General features: G+C 45.0%; 1 protein-coding gene across 1 annotated transcript in view; it reads right to left on the bottom strand.

The window, feature by feature from the left end:
• ttn.1 (titin, tandem duplicate 1) overlaps positions 1-26608 on the bottom strand; it is a gene marked incomplete at its 3' end in the record, with an annotated part of 89028 nt that overhangs the window by 26679 nt on the left and 35741 nt on the right. The window contains exons 82-103 of the mRNA XM_084442757.1: positions 26192-26512; positions 25759-26043; positions 25349-25648; positions 24845-25225; positions 24464-24739; positions 24063-24362; positions 23657-23959; positions 23255-23554; positions 22868-23155; positions 22473-22775; positions 22044-22346; positions 21646-21951; positions 21240-21527; positions 20853-21143; positions 20302-20589; positions 19614-20204; positions 19413-19517; positions 19059-19256; positions 18652-18948; positions 17961-18548; positions 17563-17865; positions 170-17440 (exon numbers count right to left, since the gene is read on the bottom strand). Coding sequence (XP_084298883.1) covers positions 170-17440; positions 17563-17865; positions 17961-18548; positions 18652-18948; positions 19059-19256; positions 19413-19517; positions 19614-20204; positions 20302-20589; positions 20853-21143; positions 21240-21527; positions 21646-21951; positions 22044-22346; positions 22473-22775; positions 22868-23155; positions 23255-23554; positions 23657-23959; positions 24063-24362; positions 24464-24739; positions 24845-25225; positions 25349-25648; positions 25759-26043; positions 26192-26512 — 23886 coding nt within the window. The remainder of the gene's footprint in view (positions 1-169; positions 17441-17562; positions 17866-17960; positions 18549-18651; positions 18949-19058; positions 19257-19412; positions 19518-19613; positions 20205-20301; positions 20590-20852; positions 21144-21239; positions 21528-21645; positions 21952-22043; positions 22347-22472; positions 22776-22867; positions 23156-23254; positions 23555-23656; positions 23960-24062; positions 24363-24463; positions 24740-24844; positions 25226-25348; positions 25649-25758; positions 26044-26191; positions 26513-26608) is intronic.

Raw genomic sequence — 26608 nt, 5'->3', positions numbered from 1 at the left:
AAAAGTAGTAAAGGATAATGCACATACCAATTGAGTATTTGTTCTAAATTTTAAAAAAGGAAAAACATAAATACTGCTATGTTCATTCCAGTATTACTTTATAGGCCCAAGTATTAGACAAGGCCAATATGACTGATCTATCCTAATAAAAAAGAAATGAAGTGCAAACCTGTAATCTTTGTTCCATCTCTGGTCTCAGCTGGAACTCCCACTCCAAATTCATTTTCTCCAATGACTCGGAAGTAGTACATGGCTCCCTCCTGAAGATCTTCCACTTTGTAAGTCTGTTGGTGGCAGTTGTTGGTCACAGACACCCATGCCTTCTTGCTGGCCTCACGTTTCTCAACGTGATATGCCTTCACAGCATCACCACCATCGTTTTGTGGAGCCTCCCATGCAACAGTCACAGAGTCTCTTGTTACATCCTTGATCTTAACATTAAGTGGTGGCCCAGGTGAATCAAGAACCTTGACAACAATCGGTAGTGATGCTGTCCCCAGACCATTCTCCAACGTGACTGTGTATTCTCCAGAGTCATTTCTTGTTGCCTTCTCTAATGTTATTGAAGTACTGGAGTCACTTGTTTCGATAGTTGCTCTTGCCTTGAGGTCTACTTCCTCCTTGGCCCAGGTTACAGAGGGTGCAGGTGCTCCCCTGAATGGTACAGTCAGAGTGAATGAGTTGCCATGCTTGACAATCAATGTCTTGCGCATCTCATTGTCAACATCAAACACTGGCTCCTCTGTCTTATCCTTTGCCATCTTAGGCTCAGAGATTTTGCTGAGCCTGCCTTGGCCAATCTTGTTTATTGCCCTAACAGCAAACTCATAAACTGTATCTGTTTTAAGTCCAGAGATAGTGAATTCTGTGTTCCTGATGAGTGGAATGGCCACAGTCCAGTTCTCCTCTTCAACAGGTTCCTCCTCTATGATTTCCTCTTCCTCATCTTCATCATAATCATCTGCCTCCTCCTCTTTAGGTCTCTCTATGTATTCTCTATACTCCACACTATATCCAAGGATAGGAGCCCCACCATCGTTTGTTGGTGGTTTCCATACAATGCTGATGGTATTATTTGTTGAATCTACAATCCTTGGTTTAGTTGGTGCTGAAGGCACAACCAGTGCATCATGAGCAATGAATGGTGCTGATGTGTGACTAGGAGCACTCAGACCAGCAGCGTTTTCAGCATAGACACGGAACTCATATTCGCAGCCCTTGCGAAGTTTAGTTGCTACAGTAGTACACTCAACCACAGGCTCTCTGTTTACACGCACCCAGCGCATACCAGACTTGTCTCTGCGCTCAATTACATATCCTGTAATTTCACTGCCTCCATCATTAGCAGGCTTTGCCCAGGTGAGTGTCATCTTGTCTCTGGTTACAGCTGTGACCTCAACATTAGTGGGAGCTAATGAGATGGTGAATGGATCCATAACTTTGACAGCATCACTCTCCAAGCTCTCACCAAGTCCAAACCTGTTGACAGCCAGAACCCTGAATATATACTCATTCCCTTTGAGGAGTTTTGTGACTTTGTATGTTGTCTTTTTCAGGTCTCCTTGTACCAGTGTCCAGGCAAGACGGCTTGTCTCGCGCTTCTCAACAACGTAGTGTGTAATGTCAGAGCCACCTTTCTCCTGAGGAGGACCCCATGTCAAGGTGCACTCTTCTGCTGTGAGGTTGCTGACCTCTAGTGGTCCAGCTGAAGGTCCTGGCCTGTCAAGAATCACACAGTTCACTGGCATAGTTACTGTTCCAGCAATGTTCTGCAACTTCAGAGCATATTGCCCAGAGTCACTTCTCACACTATCTTTCACAATTACTGAGGTGCTGGTATCTGTTGAAACAATTTGAATTCTGGCCCTAAGCTCAATCTCTTTGCCATCCTTTGTCCAAGAGATAACTGGGGCTGGACGTCCAGCAATATCTGCATTGATCTTCAGGACCTCTCCTGCTTTCACAACTACAGTATCTCTGAACTTGACATCCATCATGATACGTGGTGGATCCACATCATCCTTGACAGTTATAGACCCAGTGCAGTCAGATGGTCCACTGAACAATCCGGCAGCATTCTTTGCAATGACACGGAAGTCATAGTGGTTGTTCTCTGTGAGGCCTGTCACATCAAAGTATGTCTCTGGGACGTTGGTGAAATTGCACCTCATCCAGCGACCTTCAGGGAGATCCCTGCGTTCAATCATGTAGCCAGTTACCTTGGCTCCACCATCATACTCAGGCTTTTCCCATGAGAGGGAGACAGATGTTCTGGTGATATTGGTGACAGTTGGCTGGCCAGGTGGATCACATGGATCTCTTGCAGCCACAGCTTCAGAGGTCTTGCTGCATTTTCCAATGCCAGCAATGTTTTCAGCATAGACACGGTATTCATACATCATGCCCTCCTCAATGCCATTAACCTTGTACTCTGTATCTTTGATAAGACCTCTGTTCATCTTATTCCAGAGGATGCTGCTTCTCTCCTTGCGTTCCAGGTGATATCCAAGAACAGTGCTGCCACCATCGATGACAGGCTCATTCCATGTGATGAGCATGAAGGACTTGGTTGCAAGTTTCACCAGAGGGGTGGAAGGAGGTCCAGGTTGCTTGAAGTTATACTGAGCTGTGATTCCAGGGGAGTCCAAATATGAACTCGTTCCATAACGATTAACAGCATAGATACGGAACTGATACTCTGCACCAGGAGTCAATCGGCTGGCCTTGATAGATCTTCTGGCAATGTTTGAAGAGACGTTCTGCCAAACTGTTGTGTTTGTATCCCTCTTCTCAACAATATAGTTCTTGATCGAACAACCACCATCATACTCAGGTGGAGACCATGACAGTGTTATACTATCTGCAGTCACAGCATCCACCTTAGCACCAGTGGGTGCACCAGGCTTGTCAAGGACAGTAATTCCAAGATCTGCTGTTATCGAGCCACCTGTGTTGGCAACAGTGATTTCATATTTTCCAACATGTTCTCTGGCTGCCTCCTTAATAACGAGTTTGGTTGAGACCTTTGTATTTAAGATGGTCACTGAGGTTGTTTGCTTCAGAGGAAGACCATCTTTCTTCCATGAAACAACAGGCTTAGGACGGCCTCTCACTGGGATTTCAACAGTAAGATCATCTCCAGCCTTTACACTGTAGGTGTTGAACAACATACTGACTGAGGGTTCAATATCCACATCCTTTGTAATCACAGGTACTCCAAGTTCCTTGGGCTCACTCTTTCCCTTCTCATTGATTGCAACAACCCTAAAGGAATATGTCTCCCCAGATGTTAGGTTTGGAATAGTAGCTTCCAGTACTTTGACTGTGCAAGCTGTTCCCCACTTGTCGCTTCCCTTTGATGTCATTTCAACGTTATAGCAGCCAATTTTGTTTCCACCATCATGAGCTGGCTTTTCCCACGAAATTGATACACTGGTTTTGGTGACATCAGTAAGTATGACTTTTCTTGGTGGTAGAGGTACCTCAGAAACTTTAATTGGATCTTTAGTCTCAGCCATCAAACCAATGCCATATTCATTGACAGCACAGACACGGAAGTAGAATATGCTACCTTCTGGAAGTTCATCAATTTTGAAGGAGTTCTGTTGGCAGTTACTGGTCACTGTGGTGTAAGCCTTCCTGGTAGATTCTCTCTTCTCCACTATGTAATTGGTTATCTTTGCTCCACCATCTGTAAGTGGTGGATCCCAGAAGAGTGTGACTGAATCCTTCTTGACCTCTTTGACTGCAAAGTTCTGTGGTGCACTTGGTGAGTCCAGTACTCTGACATTTATAAGAGCTGATTTTGTTCCACTGCTATTCTCTAGGCTCAGTGAGTACTTGCCACTGTCAAAGCGGTTTACCTTGTCAATGACAAACATTGTGTATGAACTTGTGGCTTCAATCTGGGCCCGCTCTGTCAAAGCACCTTCCACCTTCTCCCACTTAACTGCAGGCTGAGGTCTTCCTCTGATTGTGACAAAGAGACGCAGTGTTCCACCTGCACGTACAGAGACAACCTTCCTGAGGTCCGCATCCAGCTCAATCTCTGGTGCCTCCACCTTTTCTGCTGTCAACACAGGGCCATGGACATCTGCATGTTCTCCTACTCCCTCTGAATTGATAGCACAGACACGGAAGTTGTATTCTGCACCCTCCTTCAGATCTCCTACAGTGAGATGTGTCACCTGAATGCCAGTGGGAGGAGTACATGTGACCCATTCCTCTGCGGCAGCCTCTTTCATTTCAACAATGTATCCCTTGATATATGCACCACCATCAGTTACAGGCTTGCCCCATGAAAGGGACACAGATGACTTGGTGTGATCTGTTACCTTTGGATGATGTGGCGGCCCAGGTGGTGTTGTCACATCACATGCTCTGTAGAACAGCGAGAGTTGACTCAAGTCACCCACTCCAGCTTCTGTCTCTGCAGAGACGCGATACTCATAAAAGTGACCTTCCATAAGTCCTGTGACTTTGAAGTGCAGGTCGGTCAACTTCTGTCTGTTGCATTTGGTCCACCTCACGCTATCTTTGTCACGCTTCTCAAGATGATAGCAGTCAATTTCTGCTCCACCATTTTGCTCTGGTGCTGCCCATGAGAGGATCATGGAGTCCTTTGCTATTTCACAGGCTTCAGGTGCTGAGGGTGCACTTGGTGGCTTGAATGGATTACAAGCAGTAATTGGATCAGTCTCTAGAGGCTCACCAATGCCATACTTGTTGACAGCTCTGACCCTAAAGATATATTCATTTCCAGTAAGCAGGTTGGTCACCTTATAATTCAGAGCTTGAATGTTGGGGGCAGCAACAGTCCAGGAAAGTCTGCTGGTCTCTCTCTTTTCTAGAATGTAGTGAGAGACATTAGCACCACCATCCAGTACAGGCTCAGACCAGGATAGGAAACATCTATCGGCAGTGACTCCAGTCACTTTGATTGGTCCAACTGGTGGGCCTGGTTTATCCAAGACCTTTACAGTGATGGGTATGGTCTTTGTGCCTCCAATATTGCTGATACTGAGGTCATAGTGGCCGCTGTCTAACCTTGTTACATCTTTGATGATCATAGCTGCAGTTTTCTGTGTGGTTTTCACTTCAATACGGAGAGCCTTCTCCATTGCTTTACCCTCCTTCAGCCACAAGACCTCAGGAACAGGTTTGCCATAGATGTCAGCATCAAGAGTTAAGTTCTCTCCTGCATTAACAACAATGACATCCTTGAATTTTGGATCCATTGATGCTCTTGGGGGTTCAATTTCATCTGTAGCAGTGATTGCTCCACTGCTATCAGATGGCTCACTGAACATGCCTGCTGCATTTCTGGCAATGACTCTGAATTCATATTTTTCATTTTCAGTTAGGCCAGTGTTGGTGAATGTTGTTTCAATTACATTTGTGAAGTTGGCCCTCATCCAGCGGCCTTCAATTGAGGCCAGATCTCTTCTCTCCACAACATATCCAGTCACTTTGCTGCCTCCATCATACTGGGGCTTAGTCCACTGTATCACAATTTGGTTCTTGGAGATAACTGTTGCCTCTGGAGCACCAGGAGGATCACATGGATCACGGGCAACAAACGAGTCTGATATTTTGCTGCATCTGCCAATACCAACAATGTTTTCAGCATAGACCCTGAATTCATATCCGATGCCCTCCTCAAGATTGCAGATCTTGAATTGAGTATCAGTAATGAGAGTCTTATTCAGTTTAGTCCACAGAATGCTGCTTCTTTCTTTGCTCTCTAGATGATAACCAATGACTGTGCTACCACCATCAATGACTGGCTCATTCCATTCAATGATCATTTGCTCCTTAGTGGCACACTTGACATGTGGTGTTCCAGGTGGGCCAGGGGTTTTATATGGATACTGCACAACAATGGATTTTGAGTCCAACGATGGGCCCTTGCCATATCTGTTCTCTGCAATTACTCTAAATTGGTACTCTGCACCAGTTTTTAGCTTGGTGATTTTCAGTGCAGTCCTGGCGAGCTGTGCTGTTACAGTCTGCCATGTGTTGCCAGTAGTGTCACGTTTTTCCACAATGTAGTTTTTAACTTGGCATCCACCTGTGTACTCTGGGGGGTCCCATGCAAGAGAGACAAAGGTGTTGCTCACTTCAATAACTTTAAATGGTCCTGTGGGTGGACCAGGTTTGTCAAGGATGACGATCCCTAGTTCCTCAGTTGCTGCTCCAGCAGTGTTAGTTGCTGTGACTGTATATTTTCCAAAGTCTTCTTTGCATGCTTCAGTAATTTGAATGGCAGTTGTTGTGGGTGTGTTCAACACGTTCACTCTAGATATAACATTCAAAGACTGTCCATCTTTTTTCCAAGTGATTTTTGGTTTAGGCCTACCAAATACTGGTATCTCTATCTTCAGATCTTTACCAGCCTTCACATTGTATGTGTTGAACATGAGTTTCAAGCTTGGCTCAATAGTCAAGTCATTAGCAATCACTGGGGCAGCAAGTGCCTTTGGTTCACTCTTTCCTTTCTCATTGTAGGCAATGATACGGAACAAATACTCCTGTCCAGATGTGAGACCAGTCACAGTACCCTCACATGTCTTTGTGTTTGTGGCAACACCCCACTTTTCTGTTTCCTTGGGCTGCATCTCAATCAAGTAGCCACCAATCCTGCTTCCACCATCATGCTCTGGTTTCTCCCATGCTAGAGTTGCACTGACTTTGGTGACATCAGTCAGGAAGACCTTTCCAACTGGTAGAGGCACCTCAGAGGCCTTGGATGCTGTTTTTGTTTCAATAGACTGTCCAACTCCATATTCATTTTCAGCCATAACTCTGAAGTAATACAAAGCTCCCTCTGCAAGATTTTCAACCTTGAATGTTGTTTTAGTGCACTGTGTTGATACATTTACGTAAGCTTTCCTTGTTGATTCACGTTTGTCAATGACATAATTCTTGATTTTGGAACCTCCATCAATTAGCGGTGCATCCCAGGCAAGAGTCACAGAGTCTTTCTTGATGTCATTTACAACAAGGTTAAGAGGGGCTCCTGGAGTATCCAGCACTTTAACAGTGACAAACTCTGACATAGAACCACTGCTGTTTTCCAGTGTTAGGGTGTATTTTCCTGAATCATTCCTGTCACATGAATCAATCGATAGCTGTGTGTAGTTCAGAGCTTTCTCAATCACTGCTTTCTCGGGTAACTCAGCCTCATCTTTAGTCCACTTGATATCTGGAGTAGGCCTTCCCTTGAATTGCACATTGATCCCCACAGATCCTCCAGCTCTCACAACTATTCCCTTTCTCAACTCTGAGTCCAAATGAATTTCTGGAGCTTCCACTTTCTCCTCTGGTTTGGCAGTCCCTGGGATAGCAGCTGGTTCACCAACTCCCAGTTTATTCAGAGCACAAACCTGGATTTTATATTCCTGTCCCTCAATGAGTTTAGTGATTTCATATTTGTTGACCCGCAGGCCAGTTGGTGGAGTAACCATGGTCCAGTCTTCCTCCTCAGCCTTGCAGACCTCCACGATGTAGCCCTGGATTGCAGTACCACCATCACTAAGTGGCTTCCCCCATGACAGTGTGATCGACGTCTTGGTGGTATCAATCACATGAGCATGCGTGGGTGGCCCAGGCTTGTACTTAGGATCAGAAGCCTTATAGTATGATGTAGCTAAGCTTGGCGCACCCACTCCGGCTGCATTCTCAGCAGCCACTCTGAACTCATACTCATGATCTTCAGTCAGGCCGGTCACTCTGAAGGATAGGTCGGTGACCCTTATCCTGTTGCATTTGGTCCATCTGATTCCAGCCCTGTCTTTCTTCTCAATGATGTAGCTAGTGATGTCACTTCCACCATCAGTCTCTGGGGCAGACCACGAGACAGTCATGGAGTCACGAGCAATATTGGACACTTCCTGGACATGTGGCGCACCAGGAGGAACAAATGGATTTTTCATTATCACAGATGCAGACTGCAGAGCTTCACCTACACCGTAGCTGTTAACAGCCATGACACGGAAGATGTATTCATTTCCCTCTAGTAGTTTGGTTATTTTGTACACTGTTGTGTCACAGTTGTTGGATACAACAGTCCAAGCCAGCCGGCTGGTCTCTCGCCTCTCAATGACGTAATGTGAAATGTTGCTGCCTCCATCGTGCAATGGGGCGCGCCATGACAGAGTGCACTTCTCAGAGGTGACTCCAGTGACGTGGAGAGGGCCTTCACATGGCCCTGGTTTGTCCAGAACTTTTACTTGGAATGGAACACTCTGTGTGCCAGCAACATTAGTTATCTGAAGATTGTAAAGTCCACCATCGGCACTGACTGAATCCTTCACAGTGACCATTGCACTGGTGTCTGTATTTTTGATCTCATATCTCAGTGTATTTTCAATTTGCTTTTCATCCTTGAACCACTGGATTGTGGGGATTGGCTTCCCATGCACATCAGCATCAAGTTTGAATGTTTCTCCAGCATTGATAATTATGGTTTTGGTGAACTCAGGATCGATAGAGAACTTTGGTGGTATTACTTCATCACTTGCTGTGATTGGTCCACTGTTGTAAGATGGCTTGCTAATGGTGCCCACAGCATTCTTAGCAATGACTCTGAAGTCATATTGTGCCTTCTCAGTTAGTCCAGTGACAGTGAATTGTGTCTCAATAACATTTGTGAAGTTAGCCTTCATCCAGCGTCCCTCTGGCAGGTCACGTTTCTCCACAACATATCCAGTTACCTTGCTGCCTCCATCATATTCTGGCTTAGTCCATTCGATAACGATGGTGTCTTTGGTCACATGGATGGCCTCAGGGGTACCGGGAGGTTCGCAGGGGTCACGGGCAACACAGCCCTCAGAGATCTTGCTGCATCTGCCAGTGCCAACAATATTCTCAGCATAAACTCTGAATTCATACTCAACACCTTCTTCTAAGGGACTGGTCTTGAAACTGGTTTCTTTGATGAGTGTCTTATTTATCTTAACCCAGAGGATGCTGTTTCTCTCTTTCCTTTCAAGGTGATAACCAAGAACAGCACTGCCTCCATCTGCAATGGGTTCATGCCACTCCACAATCATATGATCCCTGGAGAGAGATGAGATGAAAGGAGTGCCTGGTGGGCCAGGTTCTTTGTATGGGTACTGTGCAACCACAGCTGATGAGTCCAGAGCATAACTCCTCCCATAGCGATTTTGAGCAATGACTCTGAATTGATATTCAGCTCCTGTCTTAAGCCTTGGTATCTTCAGTGAGGTTCTTGCAACTGATAGGGCCACATTCTCCCATGTTGCGGAGGTTGTGTCTCTCTTTTGCACAATGTAATTTGAAATCGGACAGCCACCAGTATGCTTTGGTGGTTTCCAAGAAATGGTTACGCTTTGTACAGTAACTTCATCAAACTTTACAGGTCCAGTTGGTGGGCCAGGCTTATCAAGAGTAATTATTTCAACAGTTGCATCCTTTTGTCCAACATCATTAGAGACATTGATGCCATACATCCCACCATCATCAATTGTTGCCTCTTTGATGCTTATAGTTGTGTGAGTTTCTGTGTTGGCAATGTTAACCCTAGTGGTCTGTTGTAGAGATGCACCATCCTTTGTCCATGTGATCTTTGGTTTGGGACGCCCAGAGATGGGTATTTCTACTTTGAGGTCTTTGCCAACAAGAACACTGTAGTTGCTGAATGTAGGTCTAACATCTGGATCAATGACAAGGTCCTTTGCTTGCACTGGAACCGCAAGGGTCTTTGGGTCACTCATTCCCTTTTCATTGATAGCTGTTACTCTGAATAGATATTCTTGACCTGGGTTCAGATTTTTGACAATGATATCCATGGTTTTGACAGTGTTAACACCAGCCCATTTTTCCTGTCCCTTAACTTGCATTTCTACCAGATAATTGATGACTCTACTTCCACCATCATGTTCAGGCTTTTCCCAGGCCAGAGAGACACTGGTCTTGGTTTGGTCAACAACAGTAAGTTTCCTTGGCGTCTGAGGCACCTCAGAGACCTTGAGGGGATCAAGTGTTACTGCTGGAACGCCAACGCCATGTTCATTTTCAGCGAGAACTCTGAAGTAATAATTGCATCCCTCCTGAAGAGGCTCAATCTTCCATGACAGTTTGTGACAATTTGTCACCACAGCTGAATACGTTTTGCGTGTGCTCTCTCTCTTCTCAACTATGTAATTTTTGATCTTGGCTCCTCCATCTAACAGAGGGGCTTCCCATGCCAGTGTCACTGATTCCTTTGTGATCTCTTTCACTTTGAGGTTAACAGGGGCACTAGGTGAGTCCAAAACTCTGACAGCAATTGTAGCTAATTTAGTGCCACTTGCATTCTCTGCAGTCACTGTGTATTTTCCACTGTCAGATCTGCTGATTTTGTCAATTACAAGGGATGTGTAGCTACTTGTCACTTCAACCTGAGCACTCTCCTTGACTGCAGCTTCATCTTTCTCCCACTTGACGGCTGGAGTGGGCCGGCCCCTGATAGGAATGAACAGTCTGAGGGAACATCCAGCCTTGATGCTCACAATCTTCCTGAGGTCAGGGTCGATATCAAGATCTGGTTCCTCTGCCCTCTCTTCAACAACAATGGCTCCAGAAACATCAGCGTGCTCTCCAACACCGACCTTGTTAATGGCACATACTCTGAACTTGTATTCATGTTTTTCTTTCAAGTTTACAATCTCAAATCTTGTTTGTTTGACACCTGTTGGTGGAGTGCACATTGTCCATTCCTCAGCAGGCGCTGCTGCAGCTTCAGCTGTCGCCTCGGCTGGTGCCTTGACTACGGGCTCTGCTACTGGCTCTGCTGCTGGTTCTGCGGGAGCTTTAATTTGACAGGCCTCAACAATATATCCTTGAATTTCACAGCCTCCATCATAGATTGGTTTACCCCATGACAGGAACACAGATGCTTTGGTTACGTCAGTCACTTTAGGGTTGTGTGGTGGATCAGGTTTAAAGATAGGATCCAAAGCTTTGTAGAAGGCAGATACGGAGCTTGGCCGTCCCACTCCAGCAACATTCTCAGCTGCTACTCTGAATTCATAGCTGTGGCTCTCAAGAAGTCCAGTGACTTTGAAGGTCAAGTCAGTCACTGCCTTTCTGTTGCATCTGGTCCATCGTACACCTTCCTTGTCATGCTTCTCAATAATGTATCCAGTAATAGGACTGCCACCATCACTACTGGGTGCCTCCCAAGTAATCACCATTGAATCCTTCTTGACATTAGAAATCTCCAGCACCTTTGGTGAATCAGGGGGTACAAATTGGGTTTTGATAATCACTGCACCAGACCCAAGTGAAGCACTTACTCCAAACTCATTGACAGCCACAACCCTGAATATGTACTCATTTCCTTCAAGGAGTTTTGTAATTTTCAGAATAGTTGTTGTTACTTTAGAATCAACGACCGTCCAAACCAATCGGCTTGTTTCTCTTCTCTCTACGATGTAATGAGAGATTTTGCTGCCTCCATCTTGTAGTGGTGGTTTCCAAGAGATTGTACAATTTTCTTTAGTGATGTCGGTGATAGCTATGGGACCTTGAGGTACCCCAGGTTTATCTAGAACAACCACATTGATGTTGACTGACTTCTCGCCTCCAGGATTCCTTAGCAGCAGTGTGTACTGACCTCCATCAGCAAGTTTAGCCTCTTTAACAGTGATACAAGCTGTGGTGCTTGTATTCTTAACCTCTCTGTGTATGGTGTTACCAATTTCCTGGTCTCCCTTCATCCAATGGATTGAAGGTAGGGGTTTACCATGAACATCGGCATCGATCTTGAAGTTGTACCCAGCATTAACAACAACAGTTTGTGTGTACTCTGGGTCAATGCTAATACGCGGGGGATCAATTTCATCTTTAGCAGTGATGGGTCCAGTACTATATGAGGGAAGACTGAAAACACCAGCAGCATTCCTAGCAATGACACGGAACTCATATTTCTGGTCCTCAACAAGGCTTGTTGCGACATACTCCGTCTCAATAACATTGGTGAAATTTGCCTTTACCCAGCGACCCTCTGGCAGTTCTTTCTTCTCCACTACATAACCAGTGACCTTGGCTCCACCATCATACTCTGGCTTTGTCCATACAATGGTCACAGAGTTCTTTGTTATCTTACTGGCCTCAGGGGTGCCGGGTGGATCACAAGGATCTCTGGCAACATGACCCTCAGAGACCTTGCTTGGTTTTCCTATTCCCACAATGTTTTCAGCATAAACCCTGTATTCATATTCAACTCCAGCCTCCAGGCCAGTAGTCTTGTAAGTTTGCTCAAGAAGGAGAGACCTATTCAGCTTAACCCAAAGAATACTGTTTCTCTCTTTGCGTTCAAGATGATAGCCCAGGATAGTAGTTCCACCATCAATCACAGGCTCATTCCACACTACCACCATACTGTCTTTAGTGAAAGATTGTATTTTTGGTGTACCTGGGGGTCCAGGCAGTTTGAATGGATACTGAGCAATAACAGACTCTGAAAGCAGAACAGGACTCTTTCCATATCTGTTCTCAGCTGTGATCCTGAACTGATACTCTGAGCCTGTCTTTAGTCTTCCAGCTTTGATTGTTGTTCTGGCCAAATTTGTAGATACAATCAACCAGTTTGTTGTAGATGTTTCTCTTTTCTCTACAATGTAATTGTTTATTGTGCAACCTCCATCGTACTCTGGTGGTTTCCAGGAGATGGTTATGCTGTCAGCAGTGACCTCATCCACCTTGACAGGGCCACTTGGTGGGCCTGGTTTGTCAAGAACAACTATTCCAATAGCTGCTGTTGTTTCTCCAGCAGTGTTTGAGAGATTAATGAGGTAGTGGCCAACATCATCTCTGCAGGCCTCTTTAATATTGAGACTAAGAAGTTTGTCTGTGGCTTCAAAGTTAACTCTAGTGGTTCTATTGAGAGGAACATTATCCTTAACCCATGAAACGGCTGCTTTGGGACGAGCAACAAATGGAACATCCACTGTCAGATCTTCCCCTGCTAGCACACTAAATGTGGAGAACAATAGTTTTGCTACTGGAGCAATGACAAGGTCTTTAGCAATCACTGGTACACCAAGTTGACGGGGATCACTTGTTCCCTTCTCGTTTCTTGCAGCTACACGGAACATGTACTCTTCACCAGGTGTCAGTCCAGGCACAACTGCCTCCGTTTCTTTCACAATCATAGACTGGGTCCATTTCTCACTGCCCTTGCTCTGAATCTCTACAACATAACACCCCACTCTGCTGCCTCCATCATGTTCTGGCTTCTCCCAGGACAGTGTGGCGCTGGTCTTTGTCACATCCTTCAGACTGATTTTGCCAGGTGGTTGTGGCTTTTCAGACACTTTAACAGATTCACCTGTCTCAATCGGTAGACCAATTCCATATTCATTCTCAGCTAAAACTCGGAAGTAGTAGTTACATCCTTCCAGCAAATTGTCTATTGTCCAAACTGTCTTATGACAGTTTGAATTGACTGTGGCATATGCTTTTCTTGTTGATTCACGTTTTTCAACAATGTAGTTCTTAATCTTTGATCCACCATCATTCGCTGGAGGGTCCCAGATAAGAGTGACAGATTCCTTGGTGACTGCATTAATCTTGAGATTTTGTGGTGCACCTGGTGTATCTGAGACTCTGACACTCACTGTAGCTGTATGGGCTCCAGAGCTGTTTTCAACTGTGAGCAGGTACTTGCCACTGTCAAATCTGTTGATATTTCCAATCACCAGTGATGTGTAAGATGGTGTACTCTCAATTGTTGCCCTCTCAATAGGGTCACCATTTTCTTTGGTCCATTTCACCTCTGGGGCTGGTCTTCCTCGGATAGGCACAAAGAGTCTCAATGTGTTGCAGGCTCTGATATTGACAACCTTGCGGAGGTCTGCATCCAGATCAACTTCTGGGGGAAGCAGCCTGTCTTCAGCTTTAGGTGAGCCAGGGACAGATGCTTCCTCACCAACTCCCTCACTGTTCATAGCAGAGACATTAATCAAGTATTCCTGGTTCTCCTTCAGGTTGACAATGGTAAATGATGTTGCAAGCAATCCCTCCTTGGGAGTGACAATTGTCCATTCCTCCTCGCCTGGGAGGCAGGTCTCCACAATGTATCCAGTGATGTCAGAACCGCCATCATACACTGGCTTGTTCCATGCAAGTGTGATGGAGGATTTTGTTGTATCCAAGATCCTAGGGTTGCCTGGAGGTCCAGGCTGGTAGAGGGTGTCAGTAGCCTTGTATAAAGGACTGGATGCGCTTGGTGCACTGAATCCTGCTGCATTCTCAGCAACAATTCTGAATTTATATTCATGTCCAGGGACAAGGCCTGTGACCTTGCACTGTAAATGTGTTACTTTCTTCTTGTTGCATTTCACCCAGCGGAGGCCAGCCTTGTCCTTCCTCTCAACATTATAGTTGGTGATCTCACTACCACCATTGTTAATGGATGCTCCCCAGCAAACAATCATTGAATCCTTAGTGATGACTGTCACCTCAGGGGCCTGTGGAGGATCTGGTGGCACATATGGGTCATGTGCAATAACTGGTTCTGATTCCAGGGGCTCTCCAACTCCATATTTGTTGACTGCCATTACTCTGAATATATATTCATTTCCTGTGAGTAACTTGGTGACCTTGTATTGGTTGCCCTGTAGTCCTGAGACCACATTAGTCCAAACCAGCCTGCTTGATTCACGCTTTTCAATCACATAACTATCAATCTTTGCACCACCATCACTGGCTGGTGGGGTCCAAGACAGGATGCAGTTGTCAGCTGTGACATCAGACACTCCAAGGGGTCCCCCTGGTGGGCCTGGTCTATCAAGAATCTTGACATTGAAGATATGCTTTGCAAATCCACCAACGTTGGTGGCAGTCAAAACAAATTCACCTCCATCAGTTCTAAGAGAGTCCTTGTTAACCAGAATTGTTGTTAAATCAGTCATCTTAATTTCCAGCTTCATTGTATTTTCAACTTCTTTTCCATCCTTGGTCCAGACCATGGATGGGATTGGCTGCCCTGCAATATCTGCATCAAGTTTGAAGTTTTCCCCTGCTTTGATGAGGACTACATCCTTAAATATGGCATCAACCATAATTCTTGGTTCTATGATGTCATCCTTGCAGATGATGGGGTCTGAGGGCTCAGATGGATTACTAACCGCGCCAGCTGAGTTTCTGGCAATCACACGGAACTCGTAGGAGACATCTTGAGTTAATCCACTTAGAGTAAATGAGGTCTCAATAATATTGGTGAAGTTAGCCCTTATCCACCGACCAGCTGGCAAGTCCCTCTTCTCCACTGTGTAGCCAGTGATCTTGAACCCACCATCATACTCAGGCTTTGTCCACTGAATTGTTACTGTGTTCTTGCTGATATAAATAGGCTCTGGTTGACCTGGTGGATCTACTGGATCCAGGGCTAACATTGCCTCTGATGCCTTGCTTGGCTTACCAACTCCAGCCATGTTCTCAGCAGTGACACGGAATTCATAAGCAATTCCATCTTCCAGTCCAGTGGATTTGAAAATGTTTCCTTTGACTATGGCTTTGCTAATCTTATGCCAGACGATGCTGCTTCTCTCTTTCCTCTCTACATGGTAACCAATAATCTCATTTCCACCATCAATCACTGGCTCATTCCAGCCAATTGTCATTGTGTCTTTAGTAAATGCCACAACTTTAGGAGTGCCAGGCGGCCCAGGCACCTTGAATGGATATGCAGCCACTACTGCTTCAGAGATGATAGGTGGCCCAGCACCATATCTGTTCTTAGCTTTGACCCTGAACTGGTATTCTGCTCCCGTTGTCAGACGAGTGGCTTTGAACATGGTACGAATCACTGTTGAAGATAACTCTGTCCATGATGTGGCAGTAGTTTCCCTCACTTCAACAACATAGTTATTGATTGGTACTCCACCATCATTCTCAGGGGTCTCCCATGAAATTACAGCATGGGTCAGAGATCTCTCATCAATTTTGATTGGTCCCTTTGGAGGTCCAGGAACATCATGGATTTTCACAGTAATGGTATCTGTGACCGAGCCAATTATGTTCTTCCCTGTCATGGAATAATGTCCACTGTCAGCTCTAGAGCATTCAGTTATGCTCAAAATAGTGGCTGCTGGGGTGTCTTCAACATTGACTCTTTGGGTCAGCTTGAGGGTGGCATCATCTTTCTTCCATGAGACAGTAGGTTTTGGACGTCCCATAACAGGAATCTCAACCTTGATGTCATCTCCTGCCTTAGCAATAACAATCTTATGGCAAACACCACGCAGGTCAAACTCTGGCAGTGTAGTTTTCTCCTTGATAACAACAGGTTTACTGTAACGAGGACCACTTCTGCCAGATTGGTTGACAGCCATGACACGGAAGACATACTCCTCATTTTCATTAAGATTCTTAGCAATGAAGTCCATAGTCTTGACAGTTGTTACATGGGACCATTGATCTCCTCCCTTCTTCTGAGCTTCAAGAACATATCCAGTCACTCTGCTACCACCATCATGTTTTGGCTTGGTCCATGCAAGACTCACAGAGGTTTTAGTGACATCTGTAGCATAGATGCTTTCTGGGGGGGTTGGTGCCTGGGATACACGGATTGGATCAGGAGTCTCAACAGACTCACCGATACCACTTTCATTCTCAGCAGACACTCTGAAGTAGTACTCAGAACCCTCTCCCAGATCAGGCACTTTAACTGAGCAACTTGGACAATTTGTTATGACTGTTGCATAGGCCTTGCGTGTTGACTCTCTCTTCTCGATTATATAGTTTGTAATCTTAGAGCCACCATCAAGAAGTGGCATCTCCCACTCGAGAGTGATGCTCTCTTTATCAATAGCCTTTGGCTTCAGGTTGATTGGAGGTCCAGGTGTATCTAAGACTCTCACATTGATGTTAGCAGTCTTCTTTCCTGCAGCATTCTCAAGGGTCAAGTCGTACTTGCCTGCATCAATTCTTGAGCAACCAGGAATAACAAGGAGAGTGTATGACTCTGTAGCATCAATGATAGCGTGTGTGACTGGTGCATCATCTTTGCTCCATGTTACCTGAGGAGCTGGGCGTCCCTTAATAGGCACAAAGAGGCGAATGGAGCAACCTGCCCTGACAACAAGAGTTCTTCTTAGCTCAACATCAAGCTCAAAGTCTGGGACTTCCTCTCGGTCCACAAGCTCAACCAGTTCCGTAGCGGCAGGTTCACCTACTCCTTTTGCGTTCACTGCACTGATTCTGAAGTGGTATTTTCCTCCAGCTTCCAAGTTGGGAACAACAAACTCTGTGATTCGGAGTGTTGCTCCAGCATTATCCTTGGTCCATTCCTCTTCTCCATCCTTCTTATGCTCAATAAAGTATCCTGTCACTTCCAGCCCACCATCTTCAAGTGGTTTTCCCCAGTTCAATGTAGCAGACGTTTTTGTTGTATCAGTACTTCTTGGATTGACTGGAGGTCCAGGCACATCTTAAAAGATGAATAAAGAGTATCAGTATACTAGTTGGTGAAAATATCTATATATTGACCTATAGCACTGAGTAATGAACAGTCCAATGAATTAGTTAGATTCTGCATACACAAATACTCACAGGCAACCACTTTGGTTGTAACTGGCAATGATGGTTCACTTGGCTCTCCAAAACCAGCTCTGTTCTCAGCCAGCACCCGGAATTCATACTCCACGCCTTCTGCGAGACCCTTCACTTCGTAATTAAGCTCAGTGATTGTTTTCTTTGATGCCCTGAACCATCTCATGGCCTTCTTCTCTTTCCTCTCAACACAGTAGCCTGTAATGTCGTTTCCTCCATCCTCCACCGGACGTTTCCAGGTGACAGTGAGAGAGTGCCCGCCAACATTCTCAACCTCTGGTTTAGATGGAGGGCCTGGGGGGCCTGGAAGCAAAATCATAATCATATTGACAGAACATTAATGAACCAATTTCTTTATTTAATCGTATAAAATTAGACACAATGATAGTTTTACATACCAAATCCATCCACCATCTTGACTGGACCAGAGTGGGATGCATCGCCAGCTCCGTAATGGTTCACAGCTGAGGCACGGAAGATGTATTCATTTCCCTGAATCAACTTATTGGCCACATAGTGGCAGTCGATCACCTTCTCTTCAAGGATCGTCCAAAAAAGACGGCTGGTCTCCCTCTTCTCAAGTGTGTAGTACTTAATGGGAGATCCACCATCTTCAGTAGGTGGAGTCCATGTCAGAGTGACCTTTTCAGATGAGACTCCACTTGACTCAATAGGACCCGGAGCCCCTGGGACATCCAGCACCTTCACCTTAACATTCTCCTCTGTGATGCCAAATGGATTGCTGGCTGAAATTGTGTATTCTCCAGAATCATTCCTGCTGGCATATTTGATTGATAGAGTAGATGATGTTGCAGTTGTTTCAATCTGGCAGATATCTGAGGGCTTGAAGTACTTTCCACCTTTAGACCACACTGAAGTTGGTTGGGGTTTGCCCATAATGCTGGTTGCAGTGATGACAATGGTCTCGCCTGCCCTGACCGTTAGGCCCTCCTTTACATGGCTGTCAATAATAATGGTTGGTGCCTCTGTTAAAGAAAGGAAGAATGAATTGTTAGATCATTTGAAGTAATGGGAAAACATGTTGCTTATTTAATGGCTTTAAAAGAACCAGACTGTTACTCATATTACCATATTCATCTTTGCACACAAGAGTGTCTGTCTGTTCAGAAGGAGCGCTCAATGCTCCAGCAGCATTCTTTGCCCTGATTCTGAACTCAAACTTGCAGCCTTCCTGCAGGTCTTTCACGGTGAATGCACAGTCCACAATGTTGACGTTGTTAGCCTTCATCCAGATCTTTGAGGGCAAATCACGTTTTTCAACAATGTAGCCAGTCAGCTTGTGTCCACCGTCATACTGAGGCTCAGTCCACTGCAGTGTTACAGTGCTTCTTGTGATGCTGACAACATCAGGTTTTCCAGGAGCATCTGCAAGAAAGAATGGCAATTAATGTAGTGCTAAGACAACATGTCACTCTTGTTTCCTCTTGATCCAACATTTCATTTTCAAGACAGTTTTATAGAGGCAAAAGTCTTACCAATTGGATCCAGGGCAACACAAGGCTCAGTAGGTGGGCTTGGTCTCCCAACTCCAGCCAGGTTGATTGCCATAACTCTGAATTCATACTCCAGTCCTTCAGTGAAGCCTGTGACCCTGTGTTCCTTCATCATAATAGCAGCATTGCTGGCTCTCTTCCACAACATACTGTTCCTCTGCTTGAACTCAATATGATATCCTGAAGTTACAAACAATACACACTCTGTTGGGATTATTGCATTCCCTACTTCATATGCACATTTAAATCTTCAAATCACTAAAAAAGAATACATCTTAGTATGAGGTTAACATTAACACAACAGCATTATTATCAAAATGTATCATTGTACAGTACCAGTAATTGGAGAGCCTCCAGTCTTCCTTGGGTCAGACCATGCCAACACTGCAGAGTCATGGAGCATGCTTATGATCTGAGGTGGGGGAGGTGCATCGGGTACATCTGTGGGGAAGCAATGACAAAGCAATGAGTGTTACAGATATCCCAGTTACATCACACTATAAGAAAAGACAAAACATCTTATAAAAGTCGACTTACTGAATGGATGCTTAGCAACAATCGGATCAGATTTAAGTCCTTCGCCAACTCCATACTTGTTCTCTGCACACACTCTGAAGATGTATTCTGTGCCTTCATGGAGGCCTGTCACCCTCATGGAGTTGGTCTCCACTGAGGATGAGACAGTGACCCACATGTTGGTGATAGAGTCCCTCTTCTCAAGGATGTAGTTTGTGATCTCTGATCCGCCATCATCCTTGGGCGCACCCCATTTCAGAGTTGCCCCGTCAGCAGTGACTTCGTTGAATTTGATCGGTTGTGTGGGTATTCCTGGCTTGCCGACCACCCTGATAAAGATGGTTGATTCTTTTGATCCGGCACTATTTCTCAGAGTGATGGTGTATTTAGAGGCGTCGCTCCTCTGGCAATCACGGATCAACAGCACAGTGTTTACTGCTGAGGACTCAGCGCACACTCGGCCAGTGTCGGTCAAGTCTTCATCCTCACCCTTCTTCCAGGACACTTTAGGAGCAGGTTTACCAATGATGGGAATCTTCAGACGGACTATGCTTCCCTCCTTGGCAATGTAGCATAGATTTGGCAGGTCTCTTAAGTCACATGAAGGAGGAACTACAGAATAGAGGAAAGGGGGTCAGTACAGTATCCACAGAAGTTTCAAAATTAATATAATGGGATTTTATAAATTTGGTGCGAATAAATTACATACTTATGAGGTCTTTAGCAATCACAGAGAGCTCTTTCTCTGCGCCATCCCCAGCATCATTTACTGCTTTGACTCTGTACTTGTACTCTCTGTCTTGGACAAGGTCCTTGGCACTGTACTGCATGTTCTTAGATCTCAGTAGCTCCTTCCATTTGTCGTCTCCGTTCAGCACTTCAAGCACGTAGCAGATAATTCGGCTGCCACCATCACTCAGAGGTTTCTTCCATGAAAGTGTGCAAGAGTCCTTTGTGACCAGCAAGGTCTTGAAGTCCATAACTGGCCCAGGTTGTTCTGAAAGTGCCAATTTATCATTAAAACAAAAAGTATAGACCATTTCATGGAAGGCTATTTCATGGAAGGTTCATATCCAAAACAATTATACCACAGTTTACAGTGCAGTTTACTTGGACCAGGAAGTCATTGCCCTAGTGACCGAAGGTTCCATTGGTTCCACTGAAAGGGTCTATATCAGGCCCAATGTAGATACTATTGATATCTATATGATTATTATTTGCAATTACTACAGATTAATTCTATCTTTTTATGTTACTCACCAGTAGCTCTCACAGAATCTGCAGTTTCGCATGTTTCTCCAACGCCAAGCTCATTGACAGCTGACACTCGGAAGTAATAAGATCTTCCAGCCTCCAAATCTGGAATTTCCATGAAGGTTTTGGTACAGTTTGTAGAAACTGCGGACCAAGCTTTTCGTTCTGTATCACGTTTCTGAACAATATAGCTGGTAACTTCACTTCCTCCATCAATCAGGGGAGCATCCCAGAGAATGGAAGCACCATCCTTAGAGGTCTCCTTGATCATCAGGTTGACTGGTGGTCCAGGGGTATCTGGAGGCAACAGAAGAGTTTAGCATAGCAGTTCAGTCAGGAGTAGCCTAAATGACTGTGTTTGGATATAATCAATATTATATCATCAATGCTTACCAAGGACCTTGACAGTAATTGTGTACATCTTCATCCCAGAGCTGCTCTCCAGACTCAGGATGTATTTGCCTCCATCATATCTGTTAACACTCTCGACATAGACGGTGGTGTTCTTATCTGTGGACTTGATGATGATGCCTTGTCTGTCCTTGAGGTTGGAGTTCATCTTGGCCCAGATCACCTTGGGGGCTGGTCGGCCCTTTAACATTGCTGAGAGCCTCATTTTGTCTCCAGCACGCAGCACCAACGTCTCCTTTAGCTCTGCACTAAGCTCTGCCTCAGGTGCAACTGGAAACAAGCAAATACAAGAGTTTTTCCAATGCAAACTATAAGGTCTGTGGGTTTACATCTAATTAGGGAATAGCAAATATCATTTTGTTGAGTAAGAATAAACCATTTGACATACCGATAATATCCTTAGCAATGTGTTTGTCTGGCACTTCGCATGGCTCGCTGAACCCAACTTTGTTCACGGCACTTACACGCAATTGATATTCAGATTTATCAATGAGTGACTGAACAACATAGCTGGTATCCTGCAGGTTCTTGGGCACATTGCATCTAATCCAGTCTGTGGCATCTGTCCTCTTGCACTCCACCAGGTAGCCCAGGATAGGACTGCCTCCATCGTTGGCTGGCTTGGTCCAGGTCAGACTGATTGTACTATTGGTGGTGTCTGTGACCATGGGGGACACAGGTGGGCCAGGGGGTTCTAGGAGAAACAGAACGTATGTCAGAAATCACTGGGATCTAGCTTATTATGTCTCCAAGGCATCTTCACAGAGGATTTGATCATATACTCACGGATTGGAGCGTTGGCTGAAGCAGCACTGGAGGGTTCACTGGGTTTCCCAAGGCCAGCTTTGTTGAGAGCAATCACTCTGAACTCATACTCAGCTCCCTCCGTGAGGCCACCAGCCTCCAAGGATCTCTCTACCATGGCCTTCCTGTTGAGTTTTGTCCAGTTGACATCTTTAGTTTCCCTCTTCTCCACCATGTATCCCAGAATGGTGGACTTTCCGTCATCAGCAGGTTCCTTCCAGCTGACAGTCATGTGGTCCTTAGTGATATTGGTGATGACTGGAGCCTCGCATGGGCCAGGCACAGCTGGAAATAACACACAGATTTAATGCTAGAGGTAAGCTCAATATGTCATTGGATATATAGAAATGTATATGATATGGTGTTATAATGTGAGACTATATGAAGACAGAAAAGTAACTTAAATCTTACTGAATGGATTCTTGGTCATCACTGGGTTGGTTATGATGGGCTCGCCAACTCCATACGTGTTCTCTGCACGAATGCGGAACTGGTACTCACGGGCTTCAATTAGCTTCTCCACAGAACACTCAAGGACATCACCCTTAACCTTGGCTGTGACCTGGGCCCAGTTGGCCCTGCTTGTCTCACGCTTGTCAACAATGTAGTTGGTTATCTTAGAACCGCCATCTTTAAGTGGGGCCTCCCATATCAGCTTGAGACCATTTGCAAACACATCAGTGAATGTGGCAGAGGCTGGTGGACCAGGGATATCTTAAGGAGAGAATATGTAGTTATCAGATTTGATGATAGTGTTAAGGATTTTTACAGACACTTAAAGTCATACTTGGTTTATAGCTACTTACCCAAAACCTTAAGCTGAATCTCTCCAGTCTTAGATCCACTTGCATTTTCTGCCAGAATGGTATACACTCCTGTGTGTTCTTTAGTCACACCAGAGAGCTCCATCTGGAAGAGATGTCTCTTCTGTGACATCTGAATTTTTTCAGAGGATTTCAATGACTCATCATTCCTCTTCCAGGTCACCTTGGGCATGGGCTTTCCAAACACCTCAGCCTCAAGGGTAATGCTAGATCCAGCCTTTATAGGAAGCAATTTCTGCATCTTCACTCCAAGTTCTATCCTTGGTGGCACTGGAGTAATCAGAAACATTGATTTGAAATCATGATTCAGGGCTACAATTAAGATATTTGACTAATCTAGGACACACAAGTTCACAGCAGTTCTCTTACCATTCTCAGCAGAAACAAGGACTGGGTCTGTAGGGTCTGATGGTTTGCTCATGTTGACAGTTGTCTTTGCAATAACTCTAAACTGGTACTGCATGTCTTCCTCGAGTCCAGTTACAGTATACTCTTCTCTGGGGACATTCTGACTGCTTGTGTTGCATCGAACCCATTTGTCTCCAGGCAGCTTCATTGCCTCAACATAATAACCAACAATCTTGCTTCCACCATCGTTCTTCGGTCTGGACCAAGTTAATGAGACAGTGTTTTTGGTGACATCAAGAATGTCTGGTTTGCCTGGTGTGTCTGTGGAGGAATGACACAAATACACAATAATTAACAATGGTTATACACCATGGAGCAATAGTTTTGCAAGAAGTATGAAAAGTATATTAAAAGTGCACATACCAACTGGTGTTCTTGCAGTGACAAAGTCAGCCTTCTTGCTAGGCTTGCCTTGTCCAGCACGATTTATGGCAGACACTCTGAAAGTGTACTCCAAGCCCTCAATAAGACCAGCACACGGATATTCTGTTGTTCTGACAACTGAGTCATTAGCCTTGACCCACAGGAGGCTGTTCCTTTCCTTGCGCTCAATGTAGAAGCCAGTGATAGGGCTACCGCCATCTGACTCTGGTCTGTCCCAGGCAACAAACATGCAATCTTTGTTGGTTTTGTTAATGCGACAGTTCAGGGGCTCTCCAGGAACATCTGTTGATAAAAGCGCATACACCAAACAAGTTTAAACAAACCTGGTCAAAATGGTAAAAGGTATACATGCAATAGATTTTCATCATAATGTCTGTCAACCCACCGAAGGGGAATTTAGCAACCATCCTCTCTGAGGTAATGGGGTCAGAGATTCCAAAGCGGTTTTCAGCACGAACACGGAATATGTATTCCTTTCCAGGGATCAGTTTTCCCAGTCTGCACCCGGTCTTGCCACAAGAAGACACAGCTGAGACCCAGTCACCTCTGCTCAGATCACTCTTCTCAATCACATAGTTGGTGATGGGGCTGCCACCATCCTCCAGTGGTTTGTTCCAAGAGAGTGAGCAGGCATCAGAGTCAATGTCACTGATCTCAAATGGTGGCTCTGGGGGGCCAGGGATATCTGAAACCAATATTATTGTCATTAGCATTGGGTTTACAACAAATGTTTAAAAATAGTTGTTGACAATAAAAGCAATGCTTTTATGTGATTAGGATACAAACCTTTAATGATGATTTTCAGGGCCTGGTCAACTTTAGTAGAGCTGTTCTCAGCAATAAGGCTGTATTGACCACTGTCAGTTCTTGATACATCTTTGATAATGAGCACGCAGAGGTTTTGAGATTTGTGCACAGCGAGACGGCTTGATGAAACAACAGCATCTTCTCCTCTCATCCATTTGCAGGTGGGTGCAGGTTTCCCAGACACTAGTGCTTCCACTCTGAGTTTAGCTCCTGCTCTTGCACTTACAACATCAGGCATAATAATCTTGGGTTCCACTGAGGACAAAATGGATAACATTTAATTAATTTCAAGATTGGACAAAATAAATATAATTGTGTTGTGACAGAGGATGTTTCATTCATTGTAAATTTGCAACTTACACATTTGCTCCTTGATTTCAAACGAGTCTTTGGTTTCGGTGGGCAAACTGCATCCCATGGAATTTCTTGCTGCCACCCTGAATCTGTATTTTTTACCCTCCTTCAGTCCACTAATTGAAATACTTAGGCCTTTCACCACAGTGTATGGTGTCCATACATCCGCTGCCTCCTCCACCTCTTCCTCTTCAACTACGGGAGGTGCATGCTGCTCCTCTCCTTCTACTGGAGGTGGTGGCTCTTTGGGTGGAATAACCTCCAGATAGTCAATCACATAACCATCAATCTTAGCTCCTCCGTCCTTCATTGGTTTCACCCATCCCACAATAGCACTGTTCTTGGTAATCTCCAGTACATCAATCTTCTGTGGTGGGTCAGGTTTACCTGAGGAAAAATAGACCAGATTTAATTACACATACAAAGCAACATTCTAATGAGTAAAGGATCTCAAGGATTATATTATCTTTATATTTATCTCTTTATCCAGGTCAAATTAAATGTACTTACTGACTGGATCTGAGGCCAGATATGAGGTTGGTGAAACACTGGCTACCCCAGGACCATATTCATTCACTGCTGTGACCCTGAAGTAATACTCTGTCCCTGAGACCAGATTGCTGATCTTCAGAGTTGTGTCCTCCACATTATTCTTGACTGTTGCCCATGTCTTGCGGTCAATTTCACGCTTTTCAACAATGTAGTGAGTAACCTCACTGCCACCGTTAACCTCAGGGGGTGACCAGGACAGTTTGCAAGACACCATTGTGATGTCTGTGACTTCGATATGCTTCACTGGTCCCGGTGTGTCTGTTGAACACAATAAACATGTAATCAAATTTACATCTCAATAAATATCTTGAACGGTATGGTCCGAAATCATATTTCTACTGCGATGATGAAATAAAGTTTCGACTCACCAAGCACTTTGACATTTACAAACACGGCCTTCTCCCCTGCAGCGCTCTGCAGTGTCAGTGAGTATTTGCCTGAGTCATCACGCGTACTGTCAGGGATCACCAGGAAAGTCATGGTATCAATAAGGTCCACATGACCCTTCCTGACAACATTATCAACACCCATCCTTCTCCATGTGACTTTGGGTGGTGGTCTGCCTCTGATGGTGGCGCACAATCTGATGGGGCATCCAGCCCTGACATTCAGGCCGTCCTTCAGACTGGCATCTATATCAATCTCAGGTGCCTCTGTTAATGAGGAGAGGTATGGGTCAGCTGAATACACATATTAATGTAATAATTTCACACATATTTAACAAGTCAGCTGCTTGGAAATACAGCACTGGCTACAGTGTTTTCTGCGGTTATATGTGACATTGTGGAATGATGTGCTCACCAAGAATATCCTTGGGTGACACAGCTCCCTCTAGGTCCACAGGAAGGCTCATGCCAACCTGGTTCTGTGCAGAAACACGGAACTCATACTCCAGATTTTCCTCCAGACTGGTGATGGTGAAATAAGTCACAACCAATTGGGCTGCAACGTTGCACCTCTTCCAGCCTTCATCTTGCTTCTTGTTGGCTCCCTTGACTCTCATCTCAACCACATAACCAATAATGGGAGCTCCACCATCAGACACAGGCTTGGTCCAGCTCAGACTGATGGAGGCCCTGGTGCTGTCAGCAACCTTTAGGTTAACTGGAGGGCTTGGAGGCTCTGTAACATAAAGCAAGTAAGTGTTAACACAGGCATACAGCTGATGCAATATCCAAAGTCAAGATGTGAACAAAGATTGTTTGTAATGTATGATAT

This window comes from Borostomias antarcticus (assembly GCF_949987555.1).
Source record: "Borostomias antarcticus genome assembly, chromosome: 9".
Taxonomy (NCBI): domain Eukaryota; kingdom Metazoa; phylum Chordata; class Actinopteri; order Stomiiformes; family Stomiidae; genus Borostomias; species Borostomias antarcticus.
Note: the sequence above shows the minus strand (reverse complement) of the source record. Positions and strands in the feature narration are given on the sequence as shown.